Source organism: Arachis ipaensis, chromosome B1 (genome assembly GCF_059453495.1).
Source record: "Arachis ipaensis isolate K30076 ecotype BB chromosome B1, ASM5945349v1, whole genome shotgun sequence".
NCBI classification, from domain to species: domain Eukaryota; kingdom Viridiplantae; phylum Streptophyta; class Magnoliopsida; order Fabales; family Fabaceae; genus Arachis; species Arachis ipaensis.
Window position 1 is genome coordinate 145,463,777 of NC_142436.1, and position 25,405 is coordinate 145,489,181.

Sequence of the window (25,405 nt, forward strand, 5' to 3'; positions counted from 1 at the left end):
TCAAAGGTTTAAAAAAAATAATTATTCTTGAAAGATAAGTGAGCTACGTGCACTTATTCCTTACTTTTATGCCATTCTCATCCTCTATTGAGAACTTGTGGTTTAGTTCTCATCCCAAAATTTTCACCCTTTTTAGTGACACAGGCTTAAAGACACAGTATAAGGCTATAGACGAATAGTGAAATTTGTTTATGAATCAAGTTGCTTTCATCAAGTCCCCTCGTTCTTGTTGCTTAAGATTTTATTTTATACAGAGAGATAGGTATTGTATCTGAGTTTTATTTACTATTATTAATATTTATGTGATTATTATTGTTTGGAGATCTTTGATGAACGATTTTATTTGAACAAAATAAAAACTATTGGCATTTTCTTATAATCGAAAATAAGTTAGCGATATAAAGACTCAGTATTAAATAGTTAATATTAGTAAAGTTCACGTAATATTCTTGATGAGTTTGGAAAACTCTAAATTAAAAATGTGATGATCAAACATTATTAATATTATTAATTTGATTAATTACAAAAATATTAATATGTTGATTAAATTAATTTTTGCAATGCAGGTTTTATTTGGGCCGAAACATAAAAGAAATATTGTAAGCCCAAATCAAAACCAACATTCAGCCTAGGTGTATGTTTCCTATAATATGTGGTTGAAGCAATTTGTGATTACTTGGGACAGAACTCAAACATTGCCATAAGCCCAATCAGTTTGGATGAATCAAAATTTTATTGGGCCAGATTAAATGTTGTTGCTACTAAGCCCAATTTTAATTTTGATGAATGTTCCTCATGCTTGATCCGAAATCAAGTGAAGAAGAAAGAAAAAATTGCTTCCAACGGATCCAAGCATTTTACCATGTGATGAATTCCAAATTTCATTAAATTGTCATTTATTGCATAGAAAATATGAGAGAGAAATTTGCTGTTGAGTTGATTGATTGTCATAGTGCTGCACACTACCAATAGCAAAGAAAGGGAAGTAAATTAATTCACTTTAGTTTATTTATTCAAAAACACTTGATTGCTTCTTTTTCTACATTTTCTATTCTCTCATCTCTCTCCTCTTTTCGGACAATACCCAGAAAACAATGGAAGCAAAACTTAGCTACCGAATTGAAGGAAGAGCACGCTACAAGACCATCTCAATGATGGCAAGAAAATATAAAAAATGTAGTGGCTGAGATTCTTATCACTTGTAGTAAGATTTTGTGATGAGATCTTAGCTTCTCCATACCAAAAATGGAGAAGGAGATTCGGCCAGCAAGGAAGAAGATCTTGGAGGAGATGGCTTGTCACTACTTTTGAGTTCACTCATCACAGAAGGTAGCTATGGTGGCAACGTGAGGAAGGAAGCAAAAGTGGAGCAGAAGAAGTCATCATCATCATGAAGCATCAAGGGCCAGAAATCCATCTTGGAGAGCAAGCCAAGGATGGAGCGCTCGGATTGATGAAGAGTGATGACCAAGGAAGGACTAGAGGTAATTGCATGTTGCATTTTACATGGATTATCTCTTCTCTCTCTCTGGCCGAACCGGTTCTGTTTCTTGGAGAAGAAGAAGTTGGCTTGGTTTCTGGCTTCAAAAGTGGAGGCTTCCCTCTTCTATAAAAAGAGAGAACAGCCACTGTTTGGAGCAAGGAGAAAGTTTGAGAGTGCAAGGCACAGTGTTCTCAGAGTTACCTGAGCTAACAGTTTTTTCTTCTCCTTCAATGTATTTTGTTTTGTATTTTTCTGTTTAATTTTGTCATGTCTTGAGTCTCATGGAAAAGGAAAACAGTGAGGTTTGTATAAAAAAGCCATAGAGCGGAAAAAGGCAGAGAGTGCAAAATTAAAAAGAAAAAGCCATAGATGTCCTTAGAGTTCCTTTGTTCATCTATGTTGTATTTCATGATTCTGTGGGAATCCCCTTGTAAGTTGGGTTAGCACTTTACAGATTGTAATCAGGAAGATTATAGTGAAATTCCATCATGTTTGTGATGGAGACTAGATGTAGGTTGCACTGCACTTAGCAGCTGAACCAGGATATATCTGGGTGTAATTTTTTCTCTTCTCTACTCCATTTCTGTATCTACTGCACAGGAGCAAAAACAAAAAATATCTCGTGTTAAGTGACGAGACAAAAAGAAAAGTCTCATGGCTAAGGACGAGACAAAAGAAAAAGTCTCGGGGCTAGTGACGAGATAAAAAGACAAGAAATTTTCAAAAGTGGTTTCAAAGGTCAGGAAATATTATCAAGCAAAAAGGGGGCTAAGATTCAACCCCCCTTCTCTTAGCCACTGATAACTATCAATTGGTATCAGAGCTTGGTCTCAAAGAGATCAAGCTTTGCAGCTTGGAGTAAAGATCCTCATGACAGAAAACAGTGGCTCAAATGTGGTGTCCTATAATCTTACCGAAGGACAATCAAGCAACAGACCTCCTCTTTTCAATGGAAAAAATTATACCTATTGGAAGGAGAGGATGAAGATATTTGTACAAGCAGTGGATTACAGACTTTGGAAGATCATTCTGGAAGGCCCTCAATATCCAACTTTTACAAGTGCCAAAGGAGTTGTCTCTCCTAAACCTGAAGCAAATTGGACAGATGAAGATAGAAAAAAAGTGGAGCTCAACGCCAAGGCCATCAATCTGCTCAACTGTGCTATCAGCTTTGAGGAGTACCGACGGGTATCACGTTGCACAACAGCAAAAGAAATCTGGGATAAACTCCTAGTTACTCATGAAGGAACAACCATTGTGAAAAAGACCAGGATTGATATGTTAAACAGAGAGTACGAAATATTTGCAATGAAGGAAGGAGAATCTATTGATGAGATGTTTGAACGCTTCAACACCATTATTGTTGGCTTGGATGCTATGGGAATCAAGTATCCTGAATCTGTGCTAGTGAGAAGAGTGTTGAGATGTCTCACAAAAGAGTGGGAAACAAAAGCTTTAATTATCTCTGAGAGTAGTGGACTCTATGACTTATGATGATTTGAGAGGAAATTTACTTGCTTTTAAAAACACCTACTTGAAAAAAGATTCAAAAAAGAAAGGAATAGTATTTTCTTCTGTCACTAACCCTTTGGATGATGAATCCAGTGATAACTCATCTGAAAATAAATTTGTGTTATTTGCAAAAAAATTCAGGAAAATGATAAAGCTCAAAGGCAAAGGCAGTAGCTCAAGGAAAATGAAGAAATACCTTAGCAAAGTAACTTGTTATAGCTGCAAGAAAATGGGGCATTTCAAATCTGATTGTCCCAAGTTAAAGAAGGAAGAGAAGCCAAAAAGAGGAAAGAAGAAGGGACTGATGGCTTCATGGGAAGATTTGGAAAATGACTCGGATGATGATGATGAAGAATTCGAGACCAAGTCACAACCTTGTCTCATGGCAGATCACATAGATTAGGTAGTCTTTCATAACTCTAACACTGAAGATCTTCATCTTATGATAGACCACCTTTCTGAAAAAATAAGATGCTTTCTGCTGGAAAATCAAGAACTTGAACAACAAATCACCATTCTTAAAGCTGAAAACAGTTTTCTTAAAGAAAAAGTGAGGGAGGCCGAAACTGCTTGTGATCTTGTTGAAGAAAATAAGTAGTTAAAAGCCCAAATTAAGAGCTGTGAAAGTGATCATTCCGTTCTTGCATATGTAGACTGTTTTAAAAGAAATGAAGAGTTGCTTAAAGAGGTTAAGAGGCTTAAGGATGACTTAGCCAAGTTCACCCAAAGTTCTGAAAATCTGAATCAAATCTTGGCTAGTCAAAAACCTCTTTATGATAAAGCTGGGTTGGGGTTTTATAAATCTGCTGAAAAATCTCATTTTGAAAACTTTGCTTCATCCTCTAATGATACAAGATTTCAAGATCCCACCTACTTTAACAAAACAGCAACTCCAAGATTTTGTAGACTATGCAATCGAAATGGACACTTTCCTATTCAATATTTTTTTGGTGAAAGAATGATTGGTGATAAAGTTTGTAAAGTTGTTTTTGATTACAATGGCTTAGGACATAAGAGATGGTTTAACGTGAAAGGATCCAAGAAAATTTGGATACCTAAGGTCACTTAAGCTTGTTTTGTAGGTGTGCATAGCATCCAAACGGAAAGAAAATATGTGGTATATGGATAGCGGATGCTCTAGACATATGACCGGAAAGACAACCTTCTTCATAAAGCTTGATGAATATGATGGAGGACTTGTCACTTTCGGTGATGATGCAAAAGGAAAAATAGTGGCTGTTGGGAAAGTTGGTAAAAATCTTTCATCTTGTATAAATGATGTTCTTCTTGTACATGGTTTGAAACATAATTTACTTAGTGTTATTCAATTGTGTGATTTAGGTTTTGAGGTTATTTTTAGGAAGTTTGTTTGTTTATTTGTTTGTGAGAAAACTGGGGATATTTTATTTGAAGCTAAAAGATGCAATAATGTGTATGGATTGACTCTTGATGACCTAAAAGAACAAAATGTGACATGCTTTACATCTCTTGAATCTGAAAAATGGCTATGGCATAGAAAGTTGGGTCATGCAAGCATGTACCAAATTTCTAAGCTTGTTAAGAAAAATCTTGTTAGAGGAATTCCAAACATCAAATTTGATAAGGATCTTACTTGTGATGCTTGCCAATTGGGCAAACAAGTAAAATCCTCCTTTAAACCTAAAGATAGAATCTCAACCAAAAGGCCATTAGAGATGTTACATATTGATCTTTTTGGACTAACAAGAACTTAAAGTTTAGGAGGTAAACACTATGGTCTTGTGGTGGTAGATGATTACTCTAGATTTGGTTGGGTACTTTTTCTTGCTCATAAAAATGATGCTTTTCATGCCTTCTCCACTCTTTGCAAGAAAATTCAAAATGAAAAGGATTTAAAAATTGCCTATTTAAGAAGTGATCACGGAAGAGAATTTGAAAACCAAGACTTTGAAAAATTCTGTGATGACTTAGGAATTTCTCATAACTTTTCATGCCCTAGAACCCCCCAACAAAATGGGGTGGTTGAAAGAAGGAATAGGAGCCTTCAAGAGATGACTAGGGCTATGCTTTGTGAGAATGAGATTCCTAAATTTTTATGGGCTGAAGCTGTGAATACAGCTTGTTACATTTTGAATAGGACAATCATTAAAAAAGGGTTGAAAAAAACCCCTTATGAGCTATGGAAAGCAACCCCTCCAAATCTTAAGTACTTTCATGTTTTTGGATGCAAATACTTTGTACTTAATAATAGAGAAAACCTTGGAAAATTTGATCCAAAATCTTATGAAGGAATGTTTGTTGGATATTCCACCACAAGCAAGGCCTATAGAGTTTATCTCAAGGAACATAGAACTATAGAGGAATCCATACATGTTACTTTTTGTGATTCTAACTTAATTCCCAGTGCTGTGATAGATAATGATTCAAATAGTGAAGAGGCTAAAACAAGTAAAGAAAATCCCAAATATTCTCAAAACGAAGAATCTGCCAGTCCAGTTTTGTCTCGTCAGATTGGAGGAGATATTTTCATTTTATCTCCTAAGCAGACACGAGAAACTGAAACAATGAGACCACCAGAAACTCATCAAAGCTCAACACCACTTCGGAAGCCTAGAGAATGGAAGTCTATGAGGGGTTATCCTCATGACTTCATAATTGGTGATCCCTCTCAAGGAGTAACAACAAGATCCTCTACCAAAAGGTAATCCGAACCAAGCAATTTTTTCCTCTTGTCTCAAATGGAGCCCGACAATGTCAAACAAGCTCTTGAAGATCCATCTTGGGTCAAAGCAATGCAAGAAGAGCTTGCTCAATTCGACAAGAATGAGGTTTGGACACTAGTACCTCATCCGGATGGTAAGAAAGTTACGGGTACTAAGTGGGTGTTTAAAAATAAACTTGGTGAGGATGGACAAGTTGTTCGTAACAAGGCTAGATTAGTGGCCCAAGGTTACGATCAAGAAGAGGGTATAGATTTTGATGAGTCTTTTGCTCCGGTAGCTAGAATGCAAGCAGTTAGGTTGCTCCTTGCCTATACTGCCCATAAAGGTTTCAAAATATTTCAAATGGATGTTAAATGTGCTTTCCTTAATGGTTTTATTGATAGAGAAGTGTATGTGGCTCAACCCCCCGGTTTTGAACATAAAGAGTTTCCAAATCATGTTTTCAAACTAACTAAGGCTCTTTATGGTCTTAGACAAGCTCCAAGAGCTTGGTATGAAAGGCTTAGTGCCTTCTTGTTGGAAAATCATTTTCAAAGGGGTACCACCGACACTACTTTATTTATTAAAGCATCTAATGATGATATACTCCTTGTTCAAGTTTATGTTGATGACATTGTATTTGGATCGGCCAATGTATCCTTGTGTGAAGAGTTTGGAAAACTTATGACTAGTGAGTTTGAAATGAGTTTAATGGGAGAGCTAACTTTCTTTCTTGGCCTCCAAATCAAACAAACTCCTAGTGGTACTTTTATTCACCAAGGAAAGTATGCAAAAGAACTTATCAAAAAGTTTGGCCTAGAAAATTCCAAACCAATGGGTACACCAATGCATCCTAACACAAAACTTGAAAAGGATGATGATGGCCAAGATGTGGATGAAACAAGGTATAGAGGAATGATAGGTTCACTAATGTACCTTACCTCCTCTAGACCAGATATTGTCCAAAGTGTGGGTGTATGCTCAAGGTTTCAATCTCACCCAAAAGAATCTCATCTTACGGCTGTTAAACGCATCATTAGATACATTAAGGGGACTTGTAATTTTGGATTATGGTATCCTAAATCTGATGACTTTTGTGCAGTAGGGTTTTGTGATGCAGATTATGCGGGAGATAGAGTGGATAGACGGAGCACATCCGGCATGTGTTGCTTCTTTGGAAGCTCACTCAATATGTGGTCAAGCAAGAAGCAAGCCACAGTGGCTTTATCCACGGCTGAAGCAGAATACATTTTCGCATCTGCATGTTGCTCTCAACTAATTTGGTTAAAAACACAATTGGAAGATTATAAATTAAAAATCAATAGTATACCCTTATTTTGTGATAATATGAGTGCTATAAACATTTCAAAAAATCATGTTCTGCACTCAAGAACCAAGCACATTGAGATAAAATATCATTTTATTAGAGAACATGTGTAAAACGGCACTATTGATATTCAATTTGTAAAATCTGAAGACCAAATTGCTGATATTTTTACAAAACCCCTCTGTGAAGACAGATTCTGCACCTTGAAAAAAAGTTTGGGAATGTTTGATTTAAGTTCTATTGATAACTTGTGAATATTTGACTCTGTTCACTTTTGTCTCGTAGGTTTGGACGAGATAAAAATGAGGGCATGATAGAAGAAGCTATAATCAAGGGGGAGGGAACGTATAATTCAATTTTAATGGGCCCTACCAAATATCTTTGACCCCACCATGGCAGTTTTGTTAGTTCCTCATTTTTTTAAAAAATAAAATCACAAAATCTCTTGGTTGTCTTATCAAATCTTGTTAGAAGAAGCATGTTGTCAAATCAAATCTTTTCTTCCAACTAATCCCTTGATTCAAGGAAACTTCTTTTCAGTTTTTTGAAACTTCCCTGGTTAATAACCGCGCCCTTAATGGTTAATAACTCCCTCCACTATCTCTCTCCAATCAGCATTTAATGTACCTCTAACCTCCCTCCACTCACCTCACCATTCGGCCACCTCTCTCTCTCCAAATTCCATCACCATTCATCTTCCTCATAATGAAAAAGAAAACAGCACCAAGGAAGAGTGAAAGAATTCGTCTCTCTCAAAAGCCTTCCACTCCTCAAACACATACACACATACACATTCACTCTACTTCTTCATCTTCTCCTTCACCTCCCACCAAGAGAATCGAATCCATGAGGCGCAAGGTTATAGCCCAGAAATCCTCTGAAAGGAGAAAAAGTGACAAGAACAAGGAACCAAGCATGGAGGAAGAGGAAGAGGAATCTCATACATCACCTCCTCCATCACCACCGAAGAAGTCCACCCCTCATGCGTCTGGGAAAAGCTCTCAGAAAACCAAAGGTTTCGTGCTTCATGAGACCCGGGAACCCGCAAACCTTGGCTCAATGGATTTCAAGAACAAATTTCATAAGCCACATTCTCACTTTGATCCTTCAAGGTTTTCTACATGTGCATTCTATGAATTTCACAAAGAGGTTTTGGAAAAGAGGCATCTGTGTCCCTCATACTTGGTGAATCTTGATTCTCTGGCTTCCAAAGGGATTGATTTACATCCTCTGTTTGACAATCTCAAATGGTCTCCATTGCTCCTCATTCACAAAATGGTTTACCCAGGGTTGGTAAGACAGTTTTATGCGAATCTGAGATTGATTGATGGTAGTCTTCACTCCTACGTGAAGCGTGTGCATATTACTCTGAATGCTGAGACCATTGGCTCTGCCCTTGGTTACACTGATGAAGGGCCGAGGGTTTATATGTCTGACAAATGGGATGCGCATGTTGGGGTCGCATACAAGCAAGTTCTTCATCAAATTTGTGAGAATCTGTCTGGACTAGATGGCACTGTTCTGACTCACAAGGCTCTTGGACCAACCAACTCCCTGCTGCACCGCATCATAACTCACATTCTCACCCCACAGAGTGGCTCTCATAACAGGGTAACCGTATCTGATTGTCTCATAATATTTGCTCTCGTTACTTCATCTTCCATTTCATTTAGTTATCTCATGATTAGACATATGTGGGAGTCTGTAAAGAGTACAAAAAAGGCTAATTTACCTTATGGAATGTTTCTCATGTGCATCTTTGAGTACTTTAAGGTAGATTTAACAAATGAGGATGTAGAGAACAAAGTCTCTATGATCAAAAGAAGCGGGACTGTTAAAAAGGAAAAGAAATCTATGGCTTCTGATGATGACTTTGAGAGCCGGCCAGAATCCTCAAAGGCAACCGATTCCCTAAGAGACATTCTCACAGAATTCTCAAACATGTCCGATCTCATGGTTCAATTTCACAAGTCTGCTCGCAAACTTGCATATGAAAATGAGTTGGCCTGGAAGAAATGCTAAGAAAGGGTCGGTCTAATGCTGGAAAGCCTTGATGATAAAGTTGGTAGTGAAGCAGGGGTTGAGGGATCTGACTTTAATCTTTCTGATGATTAACCTTATGTTTACTGTTTGATATTGGCACACTTAGGCTCAATTTGGTACTTTGTTTTGGCTTGTTTCTGTTGGAACAATAACTCTGTGATACTTTGTAGATACTTTTGGGTTATATTTTGCATATTATGCTTCCATGTTATATCTTCTTGCAAGTGCCCCTTTGATGACAAAAGGGGGAGAAAGTGCTGAAAAATTGAAATGAAAAACAGGGATGAACAAAGAAAACAGGGGATAAAATTTTTGTTTGAAAATTCATGATCACCCTTGTTAAAAGGATACATCTGATAAAGCATGTTGATATTTTTGATATTGCATTTTGATATTTTTGATATTGCATTTATTTCACTGTGATTACTGCTGCTTGAAATGCATTTGGCATTTAGTTTGTGAGGTTTGGCAATACATTTGTTTTGATTATATAAATGCTTGGTTGTTAATGAATATGCATACTCTGATTCATCTCGGTTAACATGCTTGATATCTTTTTGGCAGTTCCTTTAAATTGTGTAAAATATAACAGCTGCCAGGTTTGATGTGATCATGTGTGTTTCAAAAATATTTTCCTTACCACAATAATATTGCTCTAATATCTTGACTGAAAAATATTTAAAAATCTTTTGAACAACATTTTTTTGTACTCAATAGATATGTGTAATATTTGAGCAGAAAATCAGTTTATGATATCAAATGAGTTTTGAATATCATCCAAATCTGCTCATAAATCAAGCATTTAGCATCATGTAATGAATATGCTAAATAACATTGTTACTTGAAGCTTGATTAAAATGTTACAGGTTAGTGCTTCCCTTGGTAAAAATGGCATATATTAAGGGGGAGCCTTGTGACAATTTGAAAGGGGGAGAAATTCAAATATTCAAAGGGAGTACTCTATACTCAAATTTTTTAATTTCTTTCTATTTCAATTTTAATAATGTTTGTCATCAAGGGGGAGATTGATGAGTTTGGAAAACTCTAAATTAAAAATGTGATGACCAAACATTATTAATATTATTAATTTGATTAATTGCAAAAATATTAATATGTTGATTAAATTAATTTTTGCAATGCAGGTTTTATTTGGGCCGAAACATAAAAGAAATATTGCAAGCCCAAATCAAAACCAACATTCAACCTAGGTGTATGTTTCCTATAATATGTGGCTGAAGCAATTTGTGATTAATTGGGCCAGAACTCAAACATTGCCATAAGCCCAATCAGTTTGGATGAATCAAAATTTTATTGGGCCAGATTAAATGTTGTTGCTACTAAGCCCAATTTTAATTTTGATGAATGTTCCTCATGCTTGATCCAAAATCAAGTGAAGAAGAAAGCAAAAATTATTTCCAACGGATCCAAGCATTTTACCATGTGATGGATTCCAAATTTCATTAAATTGTCATTTATTGCATGGGAAATATGAGAGAGAAATTTGCAGTTGAGTTGATTGATTGTCATAGTGCTGCACGCTACCAATAGCAAAGAAAGGGAAGTAAATTAATTCACTTTAGTTTATTTGTTCAAAAACACTTGATTGCTTCTCTTTCTACATTTTCTATTCTCTCATCTCTCTCCTCTTTTTGGACAATACCCAGGAAACAATGGAAGCAAAACTTAGCTACCGAATTGAAGGAAGAGCACGCTACAAGACCATCTTAATGATGGCAAGAAAACATAAAAAATATAGTGACTGAGATTCTTATCACTTGTAGTAAGATTTTGTGATGAGATCTTAGCTTCTCCATACCAAAAATGGAGAAGGAGATTCAGCCAGCAAGGAAGAAGATCTTGGAGGAGATGGCTTGTCACTACTTTTGAGTTCACTCATCACAGAAGGTAGCTAGGGTGGCTACGTGAGGAAGGAAGCAAAAGTGGAGCAGAAGAAGTCATCATCATCATGAAGCATCAAGGGCCAGAAATCTATCTTGGAGAGCAAGCCAAGGATGGAGCGCTCGGATTGATGAAGAGTGATGACCAAGGAAGGACTAGAGGTAATTGCATGTTGGGTTTTACATGGATTATCTCTTCTCTCTCTCTCTCTGGCCGAACCGGTTCTGTTTCTTAGAGAAGAAGAAGTTGGCTTGGTTTCTGGCTTCAAAAGTGGAGGCTTCCCTCTTCTACAAAAAGAGAGAACAGCCACTGTTTGGAGCAAGGAAAAAGTTTGAGAGTGCAAGGCACAGTGTTCTCAGAGCTACCTGAGCTAACAGTTTTCTCTTCTCCTTCAATGTATTATGTTTTGTATTTTTCTGTTAATTTTGTCATGTCTTGAGTCTCATGGAAAAGGCAAACAGTGAGGTTTGTATGAAAAAGTCATAGAGCGGAAAAAGACAAAGAGTGCAAAATTAAAAAGAAAAAGCCATAGATGTCCTTAGAGTTCCTTTGTTCATCTATGTTGTGTTTCATGATTCTGTGGGAATCCCCTTGTAAGTTGGGTTAGCACTTTACAGATTGTAATCAGGAAGATTATAGTGAAATTCCATCATGTTTGTGATGGAGACTGGATGTAGGCTGCACTGCACTTAGCAGCTGAACCAGGATATATCTGGGTGTAATTTTCTCTATTCTCTACTCCATTTCTGTATCTACTGCACAGGAGCAAAAACCAAAAATATCTGTGTTAAGTGACGAGACAAAAAGAAAAGTCTCGTGGCTAGGGACGAGACAAAAGAAAAAGTCTCGTGGCTAGTGACGAGATAAAAAGACAAGAAGTTTTCAAAAGTGGTTTCAAAGGTCAGGAAATATTATCAAGCAAAAATGGGGCTAAGATTCAACCCCCCTTCTCTTATTCACTGATAACCATCAGTTCTTTCTAGTAGAAATATCATTACTTAAGCAATGTATTTTGCTGGAAGGGACGTTACACAAATCCTCCTGTAAGTCGGTCTGAATCCAAAATGTGCCTTCGTCGCATTCTGTAATATCTTGATGGACACAGCCGCATCAGCTCTGATCATAGGAAGGATGAAAGCAGATATCACATCATAATCAAGCTTCCTGTGATTACTGGAGATCGACATGGCTAGGCATGTATAAGGTCTATTATACTGTATGTGTTACCTCCCAAATACTCTTCTGCTGGCGAAGAGTGATCCGAATCAACCATCTGCAACTGTTTCCAAACTCCTTACACTTTCTATAATACTTTGCATGATCCGATTCCAACACTTTGTACTCAACCCCACGGCGAATGCTATAAATCTTCGCACATAAGACGACTTCTCTTTATTTTGAAACTGATGACCGACTTGGAACTTAGCTAGACCTGTTTATCATGTGAATCTCTAGCCCCAAATTCGAATTCTACATCGGGAACCCATGCTGTTTTATGGCCACCAAGTCTAAAGTCAAAAAGTACGGAGGTACTACTGCTGAGTTCCTGAGCTCAATACTCCGCTAGCCCTAACAGGAATATTCCTTCCTATATCATCATCGCTATCCTCATCAATCATGGCGGGCTCCACATCATCGTCATCCCGTAGTACATCTTCTACGACATCTGGTTCTCCAACCTCCCCAGAAATCGGAATCATAACAGGAGTATATGCCATCGCAATAGCAAGCTGGCAGAAAGATCAATTATCACCTATTTTTTCATTGTCGTCGCAGTTTGGATCAACTACGAAAGACGGAGATGCCACCGAAACTGCCGCAGACACCATTACAGGCACAAATGAAGATGCAACAATACGGGTTGAATTAGAGGCTGCTGCCATTGCCACTGATTGATGATTCTGATTTGATCTTTCTGGACTAGAGACCATGTCTCCAAGCTTTGCCAATAGTTCATGGATTCTCACCTTGGGAAACTAACGACGACAATGAAATAAAACTTGCAAATCATCGTCACTGTCTATTACAAAGGAGTCGTACTTTACCCCATCACGAACAACAAAAATCGAAATTCTATAAAATAATTTCTCTATCCGTTTCGTTCCATGCAATTCCAATTTCTGGAGTATAGTATTTTAAAACTCAACAAAATTTGTAGAAGGATTGATAAAGAGACTCAACGGATCTTTATTAGTAAATTTTATTCTGTCTTGTATTTTTTTTAATCGTCCTTCTGTATGCACTAAGACTAAAAAACTATGTTCACTAGCTATTGTGAATTCTACTCTAATGAATTTTTCACGTTCTGATCCTACACATACTCCTTAGTGAATCGGATTAAATGAATTCGATTTAATCAACTGCATGCTTGTATTAGTAAATCAAATCAACTAGATTGATTTATTATGGTTTATTAAACAATGTTTTGATTTAAATAACATAATGCTCCTTCTTAGTAAATCAAATCTAATGAATTCGATTTACATTGATTTATTGTTATAGTAACTAATTTAAATCATATAAATTCAATTTACATGAAACCATTGTAAATCAAATTAAATTACTTTGGTGTACATAATTTTATTGTAAAAATGAGACATGCATATAAGTTTATAAAATTTAGGATATTCGTATAAAATTAGAATCTATTCGATTTGTTTATTTGATTTACCCTAAAAAATAAATAAATAAATAAGTGTTGCTTATTTAGAATTTCTTATATATTAGTTTATTGTTGTAATATATTATTTACTTATACAGATAATTAAGTTTTGTTTACTCTGAAGTAGAAAATAAAGAATGAATCAATAATATAATGTTTATTTAATTTGAATGCATATATACTTTTCATTTGTTTTATTTTCATTTCTATTTTATTTTTAGAAAGAGAGCTTGAAGTAAGAGTTGAGTTGTATACATTAAGATATTTGTGTATAGGATTTTTTCTTTTACCTAATCAGAATAAGACAATAGGATGCAAATTATATGTAATCAAACTCACGTTATTTCACTTACTTAACAATTTTTTTTTCAAAAACAATATATACGATGAGTGTACGTATGCATGCGTGTGTGTTTTAGTGTAGATATAATACAAAAGAAAATATGAAGAAACAATCACTTGAATGAATAATGTGAACAAAATCTAATAAGATTTGAGTTTAATTTTAATATATTTATAGTATAAAATATTTTATATAATCTTATAATTATATTTATTTTTTTATGATGTCAATGTATCAAAATTAAATTCATAAAAATTTTGTATCATTGTTTTAAAAAAATATTATTGATCAATAATTTTAATTTAAAAAAGGATAAAATATTATTTTAGTTTTTATTGTATGGCCTTTAATTTGGTCTTTTAACATTTTAAAAGTTTTATTTTTGTCTCAAAAAATTTTAAACAGGTTCAATATTATTTTACTATTAAATTTTTTTGAGATGAAATATGATTTTTAGAAATTTTTTAGATTAAAATAAAATATTTAAAATATTAAAAACTAAATTAATATTTCATCCAAATATTAAAAACTAAAATAATATTTATCAGTACTAATTGATTTTCTATTCTTTTCAAAAAAATGTTTTTTTTTTAAATAATATTATTTTTCATAATGAATAAAGGAAGAAGCATAATTTTTTCCCATGGTTTTCTATATAAGCGGGAGACAGGGCTCCTATGATGTAGCCTTAAAAACAGAGGAGAAGGGTTTTGTGTGATTGAAAAGCTGTACGGCACTGCAACTACGACTGCACCCAACAGAAAGAGGGTATAACTGCTGTAACAGAACAACAGAAAAAGAAAAGGAGTGAGTGAGTGACAGCTAGCTAGTTAAAATTACTGAATTAGCCTATTTGCAACGGATAATTAAAAAAGAGTGATGTATAGTATAATTCATTATAGTAAAATATGATTCTCAATTCTTCTTTTATGATCAATAACAAATCACAAAACTTAATTCTTTTTATCAGTAGTTTCTTGCTTTTTATTTTTCTGATTCAAGATAATTCCATTTAACTTTCTTGCAAAACCTAATAAGCAGCTCCATGATATATATATAAATTTTATTTACTTAAGTTGATTAATTGTAATAAAATAATAATTAAATAGATATATAAAAAGTTGGTACCATATATGTAAATTGTAGTATCAAAAAATATGGATGACTTAATAAAGTAAAGTATAAATGAATATAAAGAGTTTTACACATATTCTTTATTCTTACGAATTTATTTAAAATAAGTATTTTATATATAAAAACACTCAAATTTTATTGTCATTTGTGTTAGAAAACTGGAGAAGTAAATTAAATGAAATTTTTTAATAATTAAGAAACAGCTAAGAAATTACAAGTTTTTATTTTAATCGAAATATGTGCAGTAGAACGTGAATAGTTTCTTTTGAGAGGATTTTTTTTAGTTTGGGATGTGGAGTAAAGAGATATAAGTTGTAAAACGGATTGTTGAGAGGCTTTTATTTTTGTTAACAATTCTCATGATAATGTCAGGTGTGTAGATTCTTTACTGTTTAAAGTCAGAGATATTATGACTTGAAGTGGCATGTTGATTTTCGCTTGATTCTGTGAGATGCAAATATAGTGGCGAACACAATGACAGAGACCATGTTGAGATTGTATTTGTAGCATGTAGAGCTTTCAGTGCTTTAAAGGAGTTTGAAATGAGTATTCAGAGGGATCATCTTGCACCTTTTTAGTCTTTTAAAATTTTTTTTTGCTTAGTTATTTTAAATTTTTAGTCACTAAAAAGATAAATAACATCTTAAAAATATATATATAATTGGATAATTAAATAGAGATCAATTTCTATAAAATTCTCAAATTAAAGTACTTAATAATTAATATGGTTGTTGTAAGTTATTGAAATTAAAATAAAATAAAAACTGAGATAGAGTAATGGTTAGGCAGAACCACCTATCTAATCATCCCCGGTCCACACATCACTATAGTTGATTAGGAATATGATATAGAGCTGATAAGGCACAAAGTTCTATTTATAAGGTACTGATTCCTTCACGAAATTGAATAAGAACTGAATCACCATCTCATTATTGCCTCTTCATTATCATTTCATTCTCTTTCGGCTCATACATTAATATATAATCAATATAAAATACATGTCCATATCATTGATACATTACTAGAATAATAGTTAAGTAACAATAAAGATGAAGAGAGTAGAAGTTTGTCCAATGAGATTGAAATCCTGAAAATATTGATACATCTCTCTTTATTTTCAACTATTTGGTTATTTTTCTTTTTCTTATTCGATATTATGGTAGTTTATTTTAAAATGATACCCAGGCCAGCATCTGGTCGCCGACCAATGGATTGGAAAGAATAATTTGACATTGAGGATCCAATCATGGAGAGATCTCAATACAAACTTATTTCACAAGCTTAATTAATTGGTAACACTTGTTGACACTATCCGATGCTGTTTTTCTAGATAAATCTTCTATTACTGTTACATAATGTCATCATTCAAATTGGTCAACCAAAACAACTAACCCTCACTCCCTCTCTCTATCTTATACTTATTTGTTTACTTTAAAAAAAAATGACGTATTAAAATTATGTTTATGCAAGAATAATTTAATAAGTGGTACTCCCTTAGATAGACCTTGACCCATAGAGCGAGGATCATATCTGAAACGTGGATAAGGGGGAGATCGGAATATAATTCCATACTCAATAACACATGAGGCATTGATTCATCAACTAAAAATGTGGTTGTGTTCATCATGTAAACCTTAAATTTAGCACAGAATATATTGCATTTTAATTCCATAATCACGTTGATCTTGACAAATAAAAATGGTAACAATAATCACAAAAGCTCACGATCCCTCACAATTAACCGACCTCAAAGATTTGACCAACCTTTTTATTATGATTCATTCTCCACTAATTTAACTAATCCAATAAAATCTGTTCTCACTCACAAGTTGGGAATGAAGCTGCAGTGCCCAATGTGTGGCCCTATAATAATACATAGCCTTTCCCTTAGAGTTTGTACACACAAAGAACAATTAAGAGAAAAAAAAAATGATGAAGACTATTCAGAGTCTTATTACCAAGACTAGTACGAGACAAGAAGAGTTGCATGTCTCTCAAATGAGTTCTGCTGGGAGCACTTCAGAGTGTAAAAATCTCTGCCAATACAAATTCTATCCAACTTATTTGGCTGCTAAGGTTATCCAGATAAAAGTAGAAGATATACATCAAGTGCAATAAAGCTGCTTCAATATTTATAGCAGCAAATAATGGAACAGAGCTCCGCCAGAGTGGCTTGTTTGGGTAAACATTATTATCATAAAAGGAGTAATCATTAATCAGCAGTTTAGCACTCTTTTTTTTTTCTTTTTCTTTTTTTAGAATTGAGTAATATTAGCTCCTCTTTTGTACCAATCCTGTGGAAGACCAAAACAAATTAAGGTCTCCTGCAGCTTTAAGTGTTGACTATATAAAACTGAAAACTCATCTAGGCTTTCTTTGACTCCAGCTAGTTATATATGTAAATACATAAATTATTACTATAAACCATGCAACTTTAATTTGCTTTCATAACAATCTTATGGCGCCTCTCTATTACTATAAACCAATAATTCAGTTCAGTGTATTGTAACTTATAAGCACCATACTATATAGTCTGTATACTAATCTATTGGTTATTTAAATTTGGAGACACATATTTTTAGAAGAGCGGCGGTTGTTAATTTGTTATAATGTACGGTCTTAATGGACATAAAGAATCTATACTTAAATTGGCTAAACCAATTAAAAAAAAAAAACCAACAATCCAACACAAAAATCTGCGTTGATTTAGATGAACCATTTTTTGTTTAGAGGGAAAAGGCATAGTAGGTAGTAAATTAAATAGAAGAAGCAGAGGAGGGATAATTTCACCCTCCCCCCTACCTTACTAGTTAGCTGCCTCCCAATAGGGAGGGTTGAAGTTAAAAGATTTGGATTTGGGAAAGTGGAATTGAGTTAGGGCCCTGGGGAGGAATATATAAATTTGAGTGAGGGCACAATGGGCATTGCAAAGCAAAATACTCTTTTTATTACTATTATTTGCTTTGCATTGGCCTCTTATGCGGTTGCTAGGCCAAGAGCACGGCCATATAGTGGTCCAGACGTCTACAGGGGCAGGAATGTAGCACGAGATATCCTTTTTCCCGGCGAGAAGGTTAACAATGTGCTCGATTTCGGAGCCCAGCCCGACGGCGAATTCGACTCTACCCAGGTAGAAAACCAAAAACTAGGCTGATTTAGTGACTGATTTTTTATGTGTACGTAACATTGTTACTGTATGATGATGTATGTGAAAGGCATTCATGGAAGCATGGCAAGCAACATGCAACTCAACAGTGCAAAGTAGGGTATATGTTCCAGAGGGTAGATTCTTGGTTTCCCCAGTGTTCTTCTCAGGGCCATGCATGACTCCACATCCCGTAACAGTTAAAGTTGATGGAACTATTATTGCCCCTACCGATCTTTCTGTGTTTGACAACGATGAGTGGATTATTTTCCAGAACCTTAACGGCTTAAGACTCATTGGTCAAGGTACCTTTGATGGGCAGGGTACGGATTCATGGCAAATCACCGAGAAATGTGAATCTAAAAGAGACGGTTTTCGATGCGTCAGAAATCCTAGCGTAAGCAACCAACTTGTTCAAATTAAACTCATTGATTAATTGAGCTTAATTGTTGTATGAATGCATGCATGCAGAGTCTTTTCTTCAGCCGAGTGAACGATGCGATTATACAGGGGATTAGGTCTGTGAACCCAAAAGGGTTTCACATATTTGTGACTAACTGTGGAAACATAAGGTTGCGGAAGCTTAAGCTGACAGCACCTGAATTTAGCCCCAACACTGATGGCATTCATGTTAGCCACTCCAACAATGTCATCATGTCTAGAAACACCATTGCAACTGGTGATGACTGTGTCTCTATAATCCAAGGTTCTGTCAATATTACCATGAACAGACTCACGTGTGGCCCTGGACATGGTGTTAGGTATGCATGTATTCTCTTCTCTTATATATATTCTTCTTCTTCTTAATTATTTATTCAATCTCTATCTATATAAACACATACATGAACATGAACAGCATCGGTAGCCTTGGAAAGTATGCAGACGAGTTAGAGGTGAAAGGTATTCGCCTCATAAACGCCACATTGATTGGAACAACCAATGGTCTCAGAATCAAAACTTGGCCAGATAGATTCCCAGGTTCAGCCTCCAATATATTTTTCACAAACATCAACATGGTAAACGTTAAAAACCCCATCATCATTGACCAAGAGTATGAATGCTTTCCAAACTGCCAAAAGAAGGTAATAATTATATTCTTGAATTGCTTAATTATTACATGAAAATTCAATTAATTAATTCACATTTGTGCACTCAGCCATCCCTTGTGAAGCTTAACAATATTCAATTCAACAATATAACGGGAACCACGATTAGTCCAGTTGCAGTGGACTTACGGTGCAGCAAATTGTTCCCATGCAACGGTGTCGTACTTCGCAACATTGATCTCAAGCTTGGATTCCTTCCAACCCTGTCAAGATGCTTTAACATTAATCCAATTTATTTCGGCGGTTTGCAAATCCCACCAGCTTGCGTTTAGGGGCACAAATTAACATCATCACAATTCTTTTAGCTTCAGCAAATTCTTTTTGTGGAGGAGTCCTAGGGCCAGCAAATTTTGTGATTTGTAATCATCATTAATTTTGTGGGATTACTCATTTTTGTTACTGGTTAAGTGCCGACCAGATTTTAATAAAAGTACTGGCTCCTAGATTTTTTTATTTTGTAATTTGGATTGGCGGGGAAAATGGTTAGTTATGTTCTTGAATGTGTTTTCAAGAGTAGTAGTGGTTCCAATCCCAGATCTCTAATTAATCCAATTTTGAACCCTCTTCATTGAAATGCTTTGGTTCATACTATTATTAGCTAGGCCAATTCTATCCTTTCCTTACTTCATCGCTACCAATATAATTTTCCCTCATATTCTTATTATTGTCCTTCTAATTTGATTTGTGTGCGTAACAGAAATAACTTGGCACAACTTAATATCATGGTTTATAAAATCAATAAACAGTGAAGACAAATTAGAAATAGTGAAATAATGTAATATTTAGGCCAGGACTTAAATTTCAATGACATTCCTTGTATCTATTCGCCGTTCACAATATATTTATGGATTTAATTTAATTTGTGCAGATTAAACTATAATATTGATGACTTGAAGTACTTTCTGTGATATATATATCACATTAATTTAAGAAAAGTTAGCTTCTATTAGTCATTATTTATCCTAAAATATACTATTTTGTCTAATTTTACAATAATAATGGTTGATTAATTTTTCTCATGAAGTTGAGCGAAAATGCAAAATAATATTGTTTGAGTAATGAGAATGTGTCATGTGAAGAGATTTTAATTTAATTTTCAGAAAAAGTTAATTTTTTATTCTATTCGTTGAACCGAAAATAAGCAAATTAAATATGACCAAATAGTAAAACTTGAAATTTACTTTCATAACAATCTTATGGCGCCTCTCTAATGCTTCTTATTAATTTGTCTCTAATGACATTGGATTTATTACATTCAATTAAATTAGCCAATTTTTTACTTTTTATCATATTTTGAAAAAAAAAAAAAAAAAAAAACAGGTTGTGGAGCTAAAGTTTCACTATTTAAAAAAAAAAAAAAACATTACAAGAAACTGGATCCAATAATTCAGTTCAGTGTATTGTAACTTATAAGTTATAACCACCAAACTATATAGTCTGTATACTAATCTATTGGTTATTTAAATTTGGAAACACATATTTTTAGAAGAGCGGTTGTTAATTTGTTATAGTGTAAGGTCTCAATGGACATAAAGAATCTATCCTTAAATTGGCTAAACCAATTAAAAAAAAAACCAACAATCCAACACAAAAATCTGCGTTGATTTAGATGAACCATTTGTTTTTTAGAGGGAAAAAACATAGTAGGTAGTAAATTAATTAATTAAATAGAAGAAGCAGAGAAGGAGGGATAATTTCCACCCTCCCCCCTACCTTACTAGTTAGCTATAGCCTCCCAATAAGGAGGCTTGAAGTTGAAAGATTTGGATTTGGGAAAGTTGAATTGAGTTAGGGCCCTGGGGAGGAATATATAAATTTGAGTGAGGGCACAATGGGCATTGCAAAGCAAAATACTCTTTTTATTACTATTATTTGCTTTGCATTGGCCTCTTCTGCGGTTGCTAAGCCAAGAGCACGGCCACATAGTGGCCCAGATATCTACAAGGGCAGGAATGTAGCAAAAGATACCCTTCTTCCCGGCGAGAAGGTTAACAATGTGCTCGATTTCGGAGCCCAACCCGACGGCGAATTCGACTCTACCCAGGTACGAAACCAAAAATGATGCTGATTTAGTGACTGATTTTTTGTGTGTACTTAACATTATTATTACTGTATGATGATGCATGTAAAAGGCATTCATGGATGCATGGCAAGCAACATGCAAATCAACAGTGCAAAGTAGGGTATATGTTCCAGAGGGTAGATTCTTGGTTTCCTCAATGTTCTTTTCAGGGCCATGCATGACCCCACATCCCGTAACAGTTCAAGTTGATGGAACTATTTTGGCCCCAACCGATATTTCCGAGTTTGAAAACGATGAGTGGCTCCTTTTCCAGAACCTTAACGGCTTAAGACTCATTGGTCAAGGTACCTTTGATGGGCAGGGTAAGGATTCATGGAAATACACCGAGAATTGTGAATCTAAGAGAGACGGTTCTGCATGCGTCAGAAATCCTAGCGTAAGATATTAACCAACTTGTTCAAATTAAACTCATTGATTAATCGAGCTTAATTAATTAATTAATTGTTGTATGCATGCATGTATGTAGAGTCTTTTCTTCAGCCGAGTGAACGATGCGATTATACAGGGGATTAGGTCTGTGAATCCAAAGGGGTTTCACATATTTGTGACTAACTGTGGAAACATAAGGTTGCGAAGGCTTAAGCTGACAGCACCAGAAACTAGCCCCAACACTGATGGCATTCATGTTAGCCACTCCATCAATGTCATCATGTCTAGAAACACCATTGCAACTGGTGATGACTGTGTCTCTATAATCCAAGGTTCTGTCAATGTTACCATGAACAGACTCAGGTGTGGCCCAGGACATGGTGTTAGGTATGCATGTATTCTCTTATATATATTATTATTCTTAATTATTCAATCTCTATCTATATAAACACACACATGAACATGTACATGAACAGCATCGGTAGCCTTGGAAAGTATGCAGATGAGTTAGAGGTGAAAGGTATTCGCCTCATAAACGCCACATTGCTTGGAACAACCAATGGTGTCAGAATCAAAACTTGGCCAGACAGATTCCCAGGTTCAGCCTCGGATATATTTTTCACAAACATCGACATGGTAAATGTTAAAAACCCCATCATCATTGACCAAGAGTATGAATGCTTTCCAAACTGCAAAAAGAAGGTAATAATTATATTATATTCTTGCATTGTTTAATTATTACATGAAAACTCAAATAATTAATTCACATTTTTGCACGCAGCCATCACTTGTGAAGCTTAACAATATTCAATTCAATAATATAAGGGGAACCACGATTAGTCCAGTTGCAGTGGACTTAAGGTGCAGCAAATTGTTCCCATGCAAAGGTGTCATACTTCGCAACATTGATCTCAAGCTTGGATTGCTTCCAACCATGTCTAGATGTGTTAACATTAATCCACTGTATTTCGGCGGTTTGCAAGTCCCACCAGCTTGCGTTTAGGGGCACAAATTAATATCATCACAATCATTTTCTTATTTCTCTAGACTTTTTGATTTTATAATTTGGATTGGTGGGGAAAATGGTTAGTTACGTTCTTGAATGTGTTTTCAAGAGTAGTGGTTCCAATCCCAATTCTCTAATTAATCCAATTTGAACCCTCTTCATTAAAATGCTTTGGTTCATACCATTATTAGCTAGGCCAATTCTATCTTCTCCTTACTTCATCGCTACCAATATAATTATTGGCAATGTGATGTATTATTTGTTTTTTCTTTTTTAGATATCAATTAAATACGAGGTAGCTTTAATTTTTCCTCATATTCTTATTATTATCCTTCTAATGTGATTTGTGTGCGTAGCAGAAATAACTTGGCACAACTCAATATCATGGTTTATAAAATCAATAAACAGTGAAGACAAATTAAAAATTGTGAAATAATGTAATATTTAGGCCAGGACTTAAATTTCAACGACTTCCTTGTATCTATTCACCGTTCACAATATATTTATGGATTTAATTTAATTTGTGCATATTAAACTATATTATTGATGACTAAAATATATATACACACACAACAATTTAAGAAAAGATAGTTTAATTTCTATTAGTCATTATTTATCCTAAAATATACTATTTTGTCTAATTTTACAATAATAATGGTTGAGTTATTTTTCTCATGAAGTTGAGCAAAAATGCAAAATAATATTGTTGAGTAATGAGAATGTGTGATGTGAAGAGATTTTAATTTAATTTTCAGAAAAAAAGTTAATTTTTTATTCTATTCGTTGAACCGAAAATAAGCAAATAAATTAAATATGACCAAATAGTAAAACTTGAAATTTAATGTTTGGTGAAACTTGATTATATCTGCCGAACAAAAGAATAAGAACAAAGATCCACCAAATAATAAAACCATATCAAATGTTAGATACTCATTGTTCGATATACTAATTCTGAGTGTATTATATTATTACATGACCAATATTTTTTTAATATTTAGTAAGACTAAATCTATTATACATCTCTAATTTTACAACCAAAATATGCTACATGTCACTTTTTCATTGTAATTAGAATCAAATCTTTCCCTCTAAAATTAAGAAATTTCCTTCTTCTCTTTACTAATTTTACAACCAAAATATGTCACTTCACTCCCTCGTTGTAATTGAAATCAAATCTTTTCCTCCAAAATTAAAGAGTTCTCCCCTCCTCCCTTCTTCTTTTCTCTATTTCTCCTTCAACCACTCTATCTATTTTATATATCATTATTAATGACTGATTACTAATTGAGAAGTGCTACACATACAAGTCATTTGGTTTACAAGTCATACAAGTTGGGAGAAACTTAACAAAAAGCACGCTGACCCATATACGATTTCCATGGCGTGCTTCGCGTTCCTCCTCCTCCTCCTCCTCTTCTTTCTTCTCCTACTCTTCTTCTTCTTCCTCCATGAAAACAAGTTTCTTGCCAAATTTGATCTCCTTTGTGCGTTCTCTCTTTGCCTTTTCATTCGTTGTTTTATCTGCGTTTATCACTGGTATTCTTGCTTCGTTTTTTTTTTCGATTTTCATGGTTTCTGAAATCAAGCTTTGAAATCATTTTGAAGATAATGGAACTTCAGAAATACACCCAAACGATTACAGAAATACACCCAACCGATTACAGAAATACACCCAAATGGTTACAGGAATTCACCCAAAGGATTACAGAAATACACCCAAAAGATTACAAAAATACACCCAAAGGATTTAAAAAATACACCCAAAATTTGTTGAAGTACACCTTATGCATAATTCAGAAGTCTTCCTCTTTCTCCTCCTCATCTTCTGCTGCTTCTTCTTCTTCATTTTCTTATTTCATATTCTCATAATTCTTTTTGGGTCAAACAAAGAAGAAAAAAATACATAATGTTGCAAAATCAAAAGAAGAATGAGGAGAAACACGACGATGAAGATGAAACACTTCAAAAACAGAAGAAGAAATAAATGACTTGTATGACTTATATGGGAAAAAGCTTGTATGTGGAGAATTTCTCTTACTAATTTGACAATCAAAATGTACAACATGACATTCTTTAATTGCATTAAAATTAAAATTGAAATATTAAAATTGAAATTGAAATATACCTATATTATGTATCATATATTACTATCTAATTTAATAATCAAATGTGTCACATGACACTCTGTTATTAAAATTGAGAAAAAATATTTTTTTCCAAAGTTAATTAATAAACTCCTTTTCTAAATTCTCTCATCTACCTCTCTTCATTTTTCTATTTCTCTCTACTATTTTTACTCTATATATAATTTATATTTTATATTAGTAATTTTACAAATCAAAATATGTCATTCGATATTATTTTACAATTAAAATAAAATTTTTTCTTCCAAAATTAACAAACTCTCACTCTCACTCTCATTCTTCATCTTTATCTTTCTCTCTCTTTTCTCTCATTCTTTATTTTTTCTATCTTTCTCTTCTACAAAAAATAAAATTAACAAAATAATATCATTTAAATAAAAACTATTATTATTGTTATTATATACATAGGTTTTTTAGTTTTTTATTTAGTTTTAAATTTTCACCGCTTATTTTTCTAATTTATATTTT

The 25,405-nt window shown here is 34.2% G+C and overlaps 2 protein-coding genes across 2 annotated transcripts; both read left to right on the forward strand.

The window, feature by feature from the left end:
* Nucleotides 1-17,886: 17,886 nt before the first annotated feature.
* Nucleotides 17,887-19,939, forward strand: LOC107614478 (exopolygalacturonase-like). Its single transcript, XM_021105074.2, has 5 exons — nt 17,887-18,214; nt 18,300-18,626; nt 18,701-18,990; nt 19,086-19,311; nt 19,386-19,939. The coding sequence occupies exons 1-5, from the start codon at nt 18,002-18,004 to the stop codon at nt 19,605-19,607; spliced, it is 1,278 nt and encodes a 425-aa protein (XP_020960733.1). The 5' UTR covers nt 17,887-18,001; the 3' UTR covers nt 19,608-19,939.
* Nucleotides 19,940-21,034: 1,095 nt separating this feature from the next.
* LOC107614488 (exopolygalacturonase-like) lies at nt 21,035-23,117 on the forward strand. Its single transcript, XM_021105081.2, has 5 exons — nt 21,035-21,379; nt 21,468-21,794; nt 21,885-22,174; nt 22,264-22,489; nt 22,569-23,117. Exons 1-5 carry the CDS (start codon nt 21,167-21,169, stop codon nt 22,788-22,790), a joined length of 1,278 nt encoding a protein of 425 aa, XP_020960740.1. The 5' UTR covers nt 21,035-21,166; the 3' UTR covers nt 22,791-23,117.
* Nucleotides 23,118-25,405: the final 2,288 nt, after the last annotated feature.